The 13,583-nt window shown below is 43.6% G+C and overlaps 1 protein-coding gene and 1 long non-coding RNA gene across 2 annotated transcripts in view; one reads left to right on the top strand and one right to left on the bottom strand.

The window, feature by feature from the left end:
- LOC310753163 overlaps nt 1-13,583 on the top strand; it is a 61,433-nt gene that overhangs the window by 29,610 nt on the left and 18,240 nt on the right. The gene's annotated exons all lie outside the window — the stretch shown is intronic.
- Nucleotides 4,528-13,180, bottom strand: MIX23 (mitochondrial matrix import factor 23). Its single transcript, XM_083594165.1, has 5 exons — nt 13,061-13,180; nt 10,821-10,946; nt 8,779-8,925; nt 7,744-7,803; nt 4,528-5,622 (listed from the first exon to the last, which is right to left on the bottom strand). The coding sequence occupies exons 1-5, from the start codon at nt 13,109-13,111 to the stop codon at nt 5,572-5,574; spliced, it is 435 nt and encodes a 144-aa protein (XP_083450291.1). The 5' UTR covers nt 13,112-13,180; the 3' UTR covers nt 4,528-5,571.

Here is a 13,583-nt window from a genome sequence, read left to right as displayed (position 1 = left end):
GAACAGCACCTCTTCTTGGGTTGCTCAACCCAGAGTCAGATTCCTTGTTTCATTGGTTCAAGGCCAAACAAGAAGGGAGGACAGGATAAATGAAAAAGCTCGAAGGTCTATGAATTAAAACCAGTCTTCCTAAACCTGGTGCTGCTAGACTACAACTCCCATCATCCCTGAACACTGGTCACACTGGATGGCGCTAGTCCAAAACCTCTGGAGGACACCAGGCTGTGAAAGGAGGGTTTAAGTCTATGTAAATAGCAGCCGACGGAGGGCTTGGCATGTGAGGAGGTTCTATCTTTCCAGTGAAAACCATTCCCACCCCACCCACCCTGCTATTTGCTATGGGAGGGGGGGGGAACATACTAACAAAGGGCCTTCTCGGTGGTGGTGACCGCCCTGTGGAATGCCCTCCATCAGATGTCAAGGAAATAAGCAACTATCAGACTTTTAGAAGACATCTGAAGGCAGCCCTGTTTAGGGAAGTTTTTAATGTTTGATCTTTTATCGTGTTTTTATTGTTCTGTTGGGAGCCGCCCAGAGTGGCTGGGGAAACCCAGCCAGATGGGCAGGGTATAAGTAATAAAATTATTATTATTATTGCTTTTTTCTGTACCAGTGCCCACTTGGTATCAGCCTGGCAAATTACAATAGCTGACCTGTTCGATGTAGCCTAAGAACTAAAATGAGGTCCATGAAAACCCACTACATCTAGGACTTTTGAAGTTAGGTATTGGGAGCTGCAGTCACTGGCTTTCTATGTGAAGTTTCAGTGTTGCCCTGGATATGGATCAAGGGGCAGTTGTTGCACATTTTATGTCCTATGAAACAAATGGCTATAGAATGTGAAGAGCTGGCTTGTGTTTCTGTTGCCCTACAGAAAACCCTAAATTAAGATGACCAGTCTTTTATTTAGAAATACTTAAAACCTCTTGCAGCATGAGGAAATGGGGGGCTGCATGTGGCAATTTAAAAACTAAGTGATTTCTCAGCACAATCAGATGCTGGTTACCTGCATCTGATGAAATGGGCTATCCTTCAATAATGTTCTCCAAGGTGCCACAAGAATAAGGCTGAAATCCTGTACATAGGTGAGTTCAGCGAGACTCTTCCATCCCTGTGTACATAGATTAGGACTGCGCTGTGCATTTAAATAAACTGGGCATTCCTATCCTCTTTGTGTTTACTGAGAGGCAAGGCTAAGATTTCTACATTGCGAAAGATTCAAGCGCTTTGGCTACCATTTCGCAATACCACAGATAATTAAGTTCTTTCTCTGTGCGCGTGTGTTTTAAAAAATCAGACTTCAGGCAAATTTAATAGTATCTGAAGAGTAACGATTGGGCATTATTTAAACAAGCAATGCCGAGTCTATACGTCAATGACATTAAGCATTGCATGAGAGCCCACGCCGTAGAAAGACAAGCACTGAGAATCATTAAAAGGAAGAAGGCACAACCTGCCAATGGAACTGTGAAACAAGTTTTTTGGCCTAGAATCACAGGGTTTTTAATTTATAATGTTTACATATTCTCTCTAAGGAACTAAGGATAGCATCCTCCCACCCCAATTTATCTGCACAACCAGCCTGTAAGGGAAGCTCAGCTGAAAGAACGACTGGCCTAAAGACTGGCCAGGGAGTTGTGGCTGCATGGAATTTTGGCCCCGGATCTCCTTAGTTATTTTCTTATATTTTATCACTATTCCACCCTGGCTTTCCTGAAGCGAGACTGCAGAGTGCTTGGTCCAACCTCAAGGCAGCTTCTTACTGACAGGTGCTAGACCAACTTTGAAAAAGGTAGATTTTATAGCCTCCAACCAGTTACCTTCTTAACTTCAGTTTTTCTATACATAGATAGAAATGGGGGGTGTTACTAAGATATATTTGCATGCTGCTCTTAGCCATCAATAGCTTTTGTCAACTTGGTCTAAATCAGTGTTTCTCAATCTTGGGTCTCCAGATGTTTTTTGGACTACAACTCACACCATCCCTAAGCTAGCAGGTCAGGGATGATGGGAACTGTAGTCCAAAAACAACTGGAGACCCAGGTTTGGGAAACACCAGTCTAAATAATCAAACTGAGGGAAAGTTGGGTAGTTTGTTCAAGCTGGGACTTGAGAAGAGAATGCCTGAAGCAACAGCACACAGGGAGGTAACTTGGAGGACAGGAGATCAGCTTCTCTTTTTGGTGATCTTCTATTGGGAAAATTAGACCCCACCCTCATGCTTTTATGACTCAATGGGGCAAGCACATGATTAACCAACATGGGTGTTCTTGTCACATCTCGTCTGGCCCAAAGGTCATTCCAAATAGAAAAACCCAGGACTAGTGCATAGTTTTAAAATAAAAAACCCCCTCAATGCTGATAAAAACTAAGCAACTTTTAGGCATTAAGGAAGTGAAGGGGGAGGGTTTGAAAGTGTCAGTAGGGCCACACATTCCCCCCCTCCCGGACACAAAATAAGCCTTTTACACTTCAATCTCCACCCCCATCGTTCTGCCCGGATGCTGAGGTCCAGCGCCGAGGGCCTTCTGGCGGTTCCCTCATTGCGAGAAGCAAAGCTACAGGGAACCAGGCAGAGGGCCTTCTCGGTAGTGGCGCCTGCCCTGTGGAACGCCCTCCCATCGGATGTCAAAGCGATAAATAACTACCTGACCTTCAGAAGACATCTTAAGGCAGCCCTGTTCAGGGAAGTTTTTACTCTGTGATATTTTAGTGTATTTTTGGTTTTCTATGGAAGCTGCCCAGAGTGGCTGGGGAAACCCAGCCAGATGGGCGGGGTACAAATAATAAATTATTATTATTATTATTATAATCTTCCAAAATGCTGACAGCTCTCAAAACTTGGATATTTTGGCCAGGGTGGTTGTGATAGGGTTCTGCAACAGTAAATTCTGTATTTTCCCATTTGATGGAAGGTAAATTGCCAAAGGTGACCTTTCCTAACTGTAAATGATTAAGCGAATGCAGCACCTGTTATGGCATTAAAGCCCAATGTTAGAGGTTTTGTTTTATTTTCCCTCTGTCACTTTGGATCCCCAGCAGCCACAACAGGGTTGCAGTCTTTCAGCTGTTTTGCACATAAAAATGCAGAAAGTGAGGAACTGTGAAATAAGTAAAGAACCAAAAGATAAAACTCTTCAGCTTAGGAAATCAAGTCCATCAGCCTGGAGGCTATGCAGACACCAAGCAATTTCATAGCTTGTCAAAAGAAAACGACAAGACGACCCACATGGCTCACTCGCAACGCATCACATCACATGAAACTGGGAAATGTGGGAAGGCTCCAGTATTGTGCTCATTCAGAGTGGGAGCCCGCCACATGCTCTCAAGAGGACACACTCTATCGCCCCCACCTGGGTACTTTCCTCTGCATTTCAGCTGCATGGAGGTGAAAACAGGGTCTCTGAATGATCTACAGGGCAAGGATTACCATTGCATGAGGCATTGCAGGTGAAACATGCAGCACCTTCATTGTGTCTTATTAATGCACAAATGTGTGCTAAACAAAATTGCTTTGGCTGAAGCAATCTTAACTCCTAACCCCATGATCTCTGAATACTCATATATTCACATAACAGAATTCCAGTGGGCCAAGTAAATAACGGCTTGCACAATCTTCAAATCCAAGTCTACGTTTGGAAATGAAGTACTGTTTAAATAAAGGCATGCAGACTTTACACAGGGCCTAAGCACACCGGCTTGGATGTGTGGTATCTGCGTCTATCGTCTGTCTTGGCACATTATAAACAGGTTCCATTCATTATCTGGAATGTACAGCATTCCCTGAAAGGGTATGGATTATTCAAGTCTTCTTTATTTTAAAAAAATGTGTTTCTACAGTTCCTCCTTTTGTTTCAATTTAGATCATTACTTGCTGGAAATTCAGAGCTAAGGTGAGGTATATGGCAGGCCAACCCAAGATCCAGAAAACCCTCGTTACAGGAAATCCTACTCCCATATGCTAAAAATATAATTAGTCTTAATTAAAATTACAATCCAACCTCTACTTCCTGATAAAAGGATTTTTAAATAATGAATTAATCATTATAATGGGATGTGGAAAAAAAAGGAATCTGAAGCAGCTGTGTCTTGTCAGGGAGAGCATAAAGGTTTCTATACACAGGTGGGTTTAGGAAATTGAGAGGCTTGTATTGCGACTCTGGAATGTTGGTAATTATGGCAGGGTTTTATTTTATTTTATTTTTGCTTTCTATACACCTTGATGGCTTTTGAAGTGAAATATCTGCACACTTTGTAGAGTGTAACCATGTGTTCTGTGTGCTTTTCAGAGCCAATTTCCCTCACACTGGAATCTCATGACGAGAGTAAGGCAATCGGTTGGTCTCCTAAAACGAGCCAATTAGATAGTATTTGTGCTTTATTATAAGGCTAAGCTTTTAGAAAATTGTCAGCAAAACTGCATAGTGCTTGAAAATTTATTTTATACACTTAAAATGGCATTAAAGAATTGTATTCAATATTATAGAAGGATAGAACTATTGGAAAGCCTGTCATGTTGTCCAGCTGTTGAGCAGTGTAAATTTCCTTTATTTGAATATCAGACAGTTACATCTAACGAAGGCATATTCTCTCAAGTTCAATTTCACACACACACACACACACACACACCTTTTTCTCTCCCACGAATTAGAACTGTGACTCTTCTAGAACTTGATCAACAGGACTTAATTTCAAGAAACTCTGTTGACATATTGTGGGGGAAATCTGCTATTTCCGCGGGTGAGTAATTATGCTGTGTAACTCCCGGGTAGGTCACTTATAAAGAGAGACTTATAGATAACATGATATGAAGTGAATTTACCTATAGGTCTGTCCACATTGGCACGTCATCCGTGAAATTGATGAGAGGCATTCAGTATTTGCTTCATGTAGCAAATTCATGAGTTTAATATCTTTCACTCTCAAATTATTTCAGCATCCAAGCCAAAAAAGATATAGATGTCAACATCCACACTCCAAAAGTGTCCACTATAAAGTAATTCACAACTGGCACCACTGGATATGTCAGACTGCAACTGGAGTCCACAGTTTAAACTGACTACATTGCCAGTCAAAATTGGATTTGTTTACAGAATGCTACATGCAGTTAAAAGGTAAATTCCCAGTTTGTATCAAGTATTACCTATTAACTTCCTTTTATCACAGCAGTAATCTTTTAAGACCTATGCCAGTTTTAGAACCAGGCCAGATGATACAGCCCAAATTTAGCCATCCTAGAAACCAAAATAAAAAGGTGAAACTTTGTGGTCCAAGGAGAGATAGAGACATTATTCTCTCATCCTGTCTAAAGGATACTTGTAGATCTGGAAATGCTGAAGTTAAAATGCTGGCATCACATTCCATCTGGTTTTTTCTTTTCTTTAATAAAAAAAACTTCTTTCCATACAAAATAGCAGTTGATTTATCTTAATTAGCAAAACGATTCACTGGGCTGAACCCCACAGATCTGATTCCCCCCCCTCAAAAGGTCCCAAGTAGCTTGTTCCATGTTTCTTCTCTTATTTGCATGATTGAAGTTCACTTTCAGGGGAAGACATCCCCTCCTTTGCGTCACTGACTCTTCGGAGGCTTATAATGAGCTCTGCAGCGTTCATTAAATACCTAAGACACCAAGACAGAGGGATTGGTTCTTGAAATAAATATTGTTAATACAAGTAAGGGTGCAATGAATGTTCAAAACACCTAATCTGCTGGGTAACAAAATGCTGGGGAAAACTCAGCCAGATGGGTGGGGTATAAATATATTATTATTATTATTATTATTATTATTATTATTATTATTATTATTCCTCCTCCTCCTCCTCCTCCTCCAGTAATCGCACATCAATGGGAAACAGCCCAAACCTTAAACTGGACGCCTGATACCGCTCACTCTGGAATATAGCTCTAATAGAGAAAATGAGATTTTGACAAGGACAAGAAGCTCCAAACATTTTTATACGATCTGGCAGTCCTTTAAGAAGCATAAAGCAGAACCATCATTCTCAAGACAGCCCCCGTCACAAGCCCGGCAAATCTGGAACTATGCTTGACGATCTGATAAAGCTGATAGCCTTTACTTGGACTTTGTTATTTTAACTCATGTGTGCGTATTTTATAGTTTTGTTTTTCATCTTTAAATTTTTGACTGTTATATTTTTAATCTCTGTTTTATATGCATTCTAAAATTATATAATACTAATAAAACTTCCCCCCCAAAAAATAAAGGATTAATTACAGTCCAATCAACTATGCATATGTTGCCAACAGATTTATCCATACATAAAATGTGCTTTGTTTTATATTTTTTGTTACATTTTTACTGTTTTCATCTATTTTGTGTCCATCTTAGATACTTAGGATATTTGTTTTATTTATTTAGAGCAGTATTTCCCAAAGTGGCCAATACCACCCCCCGGAGGGGGGGGGAAGCTGCTACGATCCAGGGGGTCGTAATTGGGGGGTGTTGAATAAAAACAGGGGGCAGTAAAAGTATAAAGAAAGAAGAAAAATTTGAAAAACCATTCATTCTGCTGTGCAATGATGCTTATCGCCTGGATCCGGAGCGAGGGGTTTTCCCCGGTGTCAGGGGCTGGACTGAGGAGGGCTCCCCCCGCCCCCCATTGTCCTGAACCTTCCCAAGGGCAGGAGGACAGTATTGATTTAGAACAGTGGTTTGCAGAGGGGCACAGTCCAGAGGGGGAAAGCTGGGAAGTACTGGGTGAGGAACAGCTAGAAGAGGTAATGCCAGGAGAGAGACAGCTGGCAGATTCCCCCCTTCGCCTAAGACTAGACGGGCTTTTGAGAGTGACAGAACAGAGAGCGCAGTGACAATAAGCTTAGATTACCTGGCATAGGAGTGACGTAGATTAAGGGGGACAGAAGGGGTGAACCTTTACTGGGAGCAACGCCATTTCAAGAGATGCATTCCTTTGTCTCTCACTGTGATTATTAAAGAAACTAAATGGTAAGAACGCTCCTTTTGTTTGATCTGCTTATTTACTGACACCGGGGGAGGGATCCGATTCCCCGAAGCCTGACACCTGGGTTTGGGTGAACCCTTTTCAGGTTCACTCAAGCCCAGGAAGTGAATTGCAGCTTGCCTGCCTATTCAGCCAATGGCAGGCGGGCTGAGGTGCTGGACCTGCCCCTGGGGTGGACCAGACTCGAGTCGGCAGGCTTCACTCTGCTCCGCCCCATGGGTTTTTAATCCTGTGGCCTAGTCCACTTTGCAGAACCAAACATTAATAAACTGATAGCAGCACACCAGGTTCATCCTTCTCATTAGTATTATTTTTCATGTTATTCTTAATTTTTATTTTAATATTATCTTTCGTTATCTTAGTTTTCTGTGTGTAGTGCAAATGATACTAGGGTTGATTTTTATAAATAATTTTATAATTTCAAGCTTCAAGATGTCTTATTTACAACATCTTTCTTTACTATGTTGTAGGACGTAGGTAGAAATACAGATACATAAAAGAACCAAATTTGTCACTGTATCTTTCTGTTTCTTTGCTTAAGAAGGTAGATTTGCAGAACGCGCTTAATATGTATTTTTTTCTGAAAAGGGAGCAGCAGGCCAAACAAGTTTGAGAACCGCTTATTCAGAGTATTTCTACTCCTCTCCTTATTTTAACCTAGCCTGAATCATCACGCTTCATCTCATCACAGTCTTAATGTGTTGCATCAAACAAATATTCACACAGAGGTCCTAAATCTCCAGTCAAGAGGATGCCATACCTTCCAGCTTCTATCATTTACCACTTCTTCAACGTTCAACTCTGACTGCATTAATCTCAACTGTGGAAGAAAGGAAAGAAGGTAAGTACTCTCTGCATTAGGAGCTTGGCAAGATGGATGGGTTCCTATCAGCCGCAGACTGACAGGGATCATGTTCTTTATCATCCAGCGAAACCATGTAGAAGCTGAAACATATATTCACGTAAATAAAAACATTACGACAAACACTGAAGATCCCTGAACATTAACTGGTAGTGGTCCAGACCCTACCATCCAGCAAGTGAACCTTTCCATGCAAATATGTGAATTTAACATAGGTATCGGGGGCCTGGCCTTGAACAGATATTAGAACATTTCACTGGTGGAAGGGGATTTTTTTTCCCTGTCCAAGAGACCACAAAGCAGAGATGGGGAACCTTTTTCGGACGGAGGGGCAGGTTCCCTTGCCTCTGTACAGTAGGCTGTTTTCTGCACAGTCTCGCACACACCCTCTATCCTCCATCCATGATAATGCAAGAAACGTCATCAGGGCTCAAGGGCATATTCTAGCCAGGCAAAACACTTACGAAGAGTGCAAAGCAGGGCTGGTAAGGGGTGCAGCATGAGGAGAAAGGATGTGACTGGTGAGACGGAGAGGGGCCAGGGAAATGTCCCAAGGGCCAGGTAGAAAGGCCTATGTTCAGTAAGCGAGACCTGCATGTACAGTGGAACCTCGGGTTAAGTACTTAATTCGTTCCAGAAGTCCGTACTTAACCTGAAACTGTTCTTAACCTGAAGCACCACTTTAGCTAATGGGGCCTCCTGCTGCTGCCGCGCCGCCGGAGCACGATTTCTGTTCTCATCCTGAAGCAAAGTTCTGAACCCAAGGTACTATTTCTGGGTTAGCAGAGTCTGTAAACCGAAGCGTACGTAACCTGAAGCGTGTGTAACCCGAGGTACCACTGTACTATCTTTTTTCCGCTTGCGATTATGAATTGTACACTATTTTTCATATAATAATAACAAGGAAGTAAGTCTTAAAACTCTTCCACTCACCTTTGTCTGCTCTTTCCTGAGCCTTTTTAACAATGCCGTATCCTCCAGAGATTTCCTCCTCTCTTCCTGCAAAGATTCTACTACACTGGAAGCTTGGGCAATACAGGTTTTGATTATTCTCTCTCTACTTTCATGAGCCTGTGCCAGCTAAATAAATAGTGAAAACAAAAGAGTCAGCTATCCAATCACCTGTTAAAAGCAAGGAATAAACGGAATGATTTTTGTACAGAATGTGAATCTTTCAACGTGCATGCAGTGGATGTTCCACAAGATCGTTTTACTCCCAACCAGCTTTCTTGCCTTCTTATTCACAAATGCAGCCAGAAAACCTACAGCTCACCCAGTAACAGTGCAGTCAGTGATACCCTAGAGGTTACACAGAAATTTAAATGGAACATTTCTGCTACAGCAGAAAGCAAGGAAAAAGTCTGTCAATTTAGATACTAGAGAGAAATCCTCACTGCTTGAGAATAATACAGCTTTAATGAACTGCTTCCACTCCTGTTCACTTTCTTTGAAATGGTAAGTGGAGGGGAGAGTGGCAACATACAGTTCTCGTATTTAAATGTTGTACATGAGATACATTCAGAACTACCTTTCCAACTTTTAATGTATCCTGAAGTTCCAAGAGCTCCTTAGGCTGCTTCTCCAGGGTAGACTATATGCTGCTGGTTGCACCAGTAAGAATTCATTGCCTGATGTTTAAAAAGGTGCTCGGCTTTTTACATGTCAGCAGCATATAGACTCAACTTTTATTGTACAGCCTTGTAAGAGCACTGCTAAAGGGTGTAAACAAGAAAATGAAGAGCGAGCCTCTGAACCCATAATATAATGCTATTTAAAATGACAGAAAGCCAATTTAAGATATTTCAATTTAATTTACTTAAAATACAGAAAGCTGTTTAAGAGGCTGTCTTAGAAAGGCACTAATACCATAAGTGGGGTGGGGACAGATTCCTTTTCATACAGGATAAGGCCCAGATCATTGAGAACATTGGCACTGACTCGCCTGAGACTGACAGGAGCATTGAAAGATACTAACAGTATTTGGAGGAAGGGGCCAGTGTGAGTGAGAGGCAGTTACAAGACTCATTCTTGAAGGAAGTGAGGCCATGGAGAGAGAGAGAACACAGAGAGGTAAAACTTTTTAGTTTATATTATTATTAAATATTATTCTATTCTACTGTTCCATGGGACTCCCACTGGTGTCCTGTCCAGGGGAATGATAGTTCCAATTTGCTTAACTTCAGCAGCACTACAGCCTCTGATGCTTCTAAGACATTCACTACGCCAGACCTGTCAGATTTATGGTTAACTATTATTAACTCCAGTTACAGATAGGTAGCCGTGTTGGTCTGCCATAGTCAAAACAAAAAATTTTTTTTTGCTTCCAGTAGCACCTTAAAGACCAACTAAGTTAGTTCTTGGTATGAGCTTTCGTGTGCATGCACACTTCTTCAGATACCAAGAAGACTATCTGAAGAAGTGTGCATGCACACAAAAGCTCATACCAAGAACTAACTTAGTTGGTCTTTAAGGTGCTACTGGAAGGAAAAAAATTTTTTTTTGTTTTTATTATTAACTCGTCATGGGGATTATTGATTGCAAGCGAAGCTTGAAATAAAATGTTGCAGCATAGGTTTCCAAGTTCCAGTCGGCCATGCTCTTTTCCAGAATAGTCCATTTCCCCCATCCTCCTTCTCCCCTGCCCCCCAAAAGCCTCTCAGAATTTTGTGTCCACTGAGCATGCTCAGTCCTTATTAATCTGTTTTGCGTGTTCCTCCTATCTCTTAGGGTTTACCCCATTTTTTTGTGTACTTCTGTTTATTATTAGACTTTAAAATAATTTATAACTATCCTTGTCTGAACCTACCTCTTGACAGTGACATAAGCAGTAACAATCTCCTTCCAGAGAATGAAGTAGTTAAACATAGTCACTATGTAGCACGGCATTAATGAGTGAAATGCCTATTACCACTTGGTAACATTTTATGAGTTAAAAACCAAAACACAAATAATAGAACAGCAACAAATGCATTTACCGACTGATGAAGTTCTTTACACGTTTTGCTAGCATCAACTTTTCCTACAAAAGAAGCTGTTGGGACAGTGGTGTTTAATTCATGGACTATTCTGTCATCGATGGTTCTCATCACCCTGAGCAACTCCTGTAGAAGAAAGACAAACACGTTGATTCTAAGGTGAAAAAGAGTGAAAAAGAAAAAAAACCCAGGGAAATGAGTGAGGTTACAGGGAACCAGGCAGAGGGTCTCCTCGGTAGTGGCACCCGCCCTGTGGAACGTCCTCCCATCGGATGTCAAGGAAATAAACAACTACCTGACTTTTAGAAGACATCTGAAGGCAGCCCTGTTTAGGAAAGTTTTTAATGTTTGATGTTTTATTGCTTATTATTATTATTATTATTATTATTATTATTATCCATTCCGGAGCCCCATTCACATCCTGAAATAAACATAACCTGTGTCCGCATGTGTCACGTTTTGGCGCTTCTGTGCATGCGTGTGACGTCATTTTGATGGTCTGTGCATGCGCGCGCGGCAAAACCCAGAAGTAATGCGCTCCGTTACTTCTGGGTCACCGCGGAGCGCAACCTGAATTTGCCAAACCCGAAGCGTATTCATCTCGAGGTATGACTGTACTACTAATACAGTGGGACCTCGGGTTACAGACGCTTCAGGTTACAGACTCCGCTAACCCAGAAATAGTCCTTCAGCTTAAGAACTTTGCTTCAGGATGAGAACAGAAATCGTGCTCTGGTGGCGCGGCAACAGAAGGATGCCCCATTAGCTAAAGTGGTGCTTCAGGTTAAGAACAGTTTCAGATTAAGAACGGACCTCCCAAATGAATTAAGTTCTTAACCCAAGGTATCACTGTATATTCTGTTGGTAGCCGCTCAGAGTGGCTGGGGAAATAATAATACAGTGGTACCTCGGGTTAAGTACTTAATTCATTCCAGAGGTCCGTTCTTAACCTGAAACTATTCTTAATCTGAAGCACCACTTTAGCTAATGGAGCCTCCCGCTGCTGCCGCTGAGTGATTTCTGTTCTCATCCTGAAGCAAAGTTCTTAACCTGAAGCACTATTTCTGGGTTAGCGGAGTCTGTAACCCGAAGCGTCTGTAACCTGAAGTGTATGTAACCCGAGGTACCACTGTATTGCACTTCTTAATGCATGCCAGCCTTCCTTCTGGATCGTGTTAGCGAACACCTTCTACCCAAATACAGTGGTACCTCGGGTTACGTACTTAATTCGTTCCGGAGGTCCGTTCTTAACCTGAAACTGTTCTTAACCTGAAGCACCACTTTAGCTAATGGGGCCTCCCGCTGCTGCCGCTGAGCGATTTCTGTTCTCATCCTGAAGCAAAGTTCTTAACCTGAAGCACTATTTCTGGGTTAGCGGAGTCTGTAACCCGAAGCGTCTGTAACCTGAAGTGTATGTAACCCGAGGTACCACTGTATTGCACTTCTTAATGCATGCCAGCCTTCCTTCTGTATCGTGTTAGCGAACACCTTCTACCCGAATACAGTGGTACCTCGGGTTACGTACTTAATTCGTTCCGGAGGTCCGTTCTTAACCTGAAACTGTTCTTAACCTGAAGCACCACTTTAGCTAATGGGGCCTCCTGCTGCCACCGCGCCGCCGGGGCCCAATTTCTGTTCTCATCCTGAAGCAAAGTTCTTAACCTGAAGCACTATTTCTGGGTTAGCGGAGTCTGTCACCTGAGGTGTATGTAACCCGAGGTCCCACTGTAATAATAATACTATTTGGCACCAGCTTGGCTGCAGGAGTTGCCTGAAAGAAGCCTTACAAGGCGCCCTTGAAGAGGCTCCCCTCCGGATTTGTGTGGGATTTTTCCTTCCTTAGACCTTTTCCCTTCTTCCGCCAAGGCAGCGGAGGTTCGGGCTCCGGGCTGGTCCCTCTCCCGGCGGGCCCCTTCCCAGGCTACCCTCCGAGCAGCCCGGGCAGAAACGGCCGGCGTCCCTTCCCTCTCCCCTCGCGGCTCCCAGCCAGCTTCCCCCTCCGAGGCCGCGGAGCCGGGCGACCCTGGCTGCCCTTGCCGCCCCTCGGCCGGAGGAGGAAGAGGGCCAGCGCCGTCCCAGGAAGGTGGAAGGGGGCGCTGCCGCCGCCGCCGGGCTGAATGGCCAGCCGGCTCTTCGCTTCCCCTCAGGAAAGCGGAGGCAGAGGCCTCTCCGGCAGAGCCGGGCCTCCCGCTCCGACGAAGCACCCCCGCTCCCCGCTTCGCCTCCGCCGCCTCTCCTACCTGGAACTCGGCGTACTCCTCGCAGCTGAGGAAAGAGCTGGGCGCCGCCATCTTGGAGAGGCCGGAGAGCCTCGAGGGCAGCCAATCGGGAGGCGCGGCGCCGCAACGGCCACGCCCCCCGCCCGGCTTGTGGGGCTCGTTTCCCCGAGGGGCATCTAGTCCAGCCCCGGCCAGGCTGCAGGGATGGAAGTCATAGATCCTATTTGGAAGAAGGGAATGTCCCTTAAAAAAAGGGGGAAAGTTGACAGCTATGATTTAAATGCCGGATTTGCCTATAAGCTAAACAAGCTCTAGCTTAGGGCCCCACACTCTTGGGGGGCCCCCAAAAAAATTAAAGGGGAAAAATAACTAGATGTACATTTCCATATGTACGGGACACAACCTTGATGGCAGAAAGCGAGGAGGCACCACCCGTGGCTCTGACAATCAGAAAGGTCTTCTTGATGTGGGTTGCGAACATGCCTCCCGCACGGATCACGTTCGCAAGCCAGGGCTCCGCTGCATATTTGTGTGTGACACCCCA

The sequence above is a fragment of the Podarcis filfolensis genome, assembly GCF_964270895.1.
Source record: "Podarcis filfolensis genome assembly, chromosome: 17".
Classification (NCBI taxonomy): domain Eukaryota; kingdom Metazoa; phylum Chordata; class Lepidosauria; order Squamata; family Lacertidae; genus Podarcis; species Podarcis filfolensis.
Note: the sequence above shows the minus strand (reverse complement) of the source record. Positions and strands in the feature narration are given on the sequence as shown.

Bases quoted from the DNA above. Each gene is read 5' to 3' on its own strand.
- MIX23 (XM_083594165.1), bottom strand. From the start codon at position 13,111: ATGGCGGCGCCCAGCTCTTTCCTCAGCTGCGAGGAGTACGCCGAGTTC. The intron at 10,947-13,060 runs GTAGGAGAGGCG...TTTCTTCTACAG, and splicing joins AGGAGTACGCCGAGTTCCAG to GAGTTGCTCAGGGTGATGAG. The intron at 5,623-7,743 runs GTATGGCATCCT...TTGGTGTCTTAG, and splicing joins TAAATGATAGAAGCTGGAAG to GTATTTAATGAACGCTGCAG.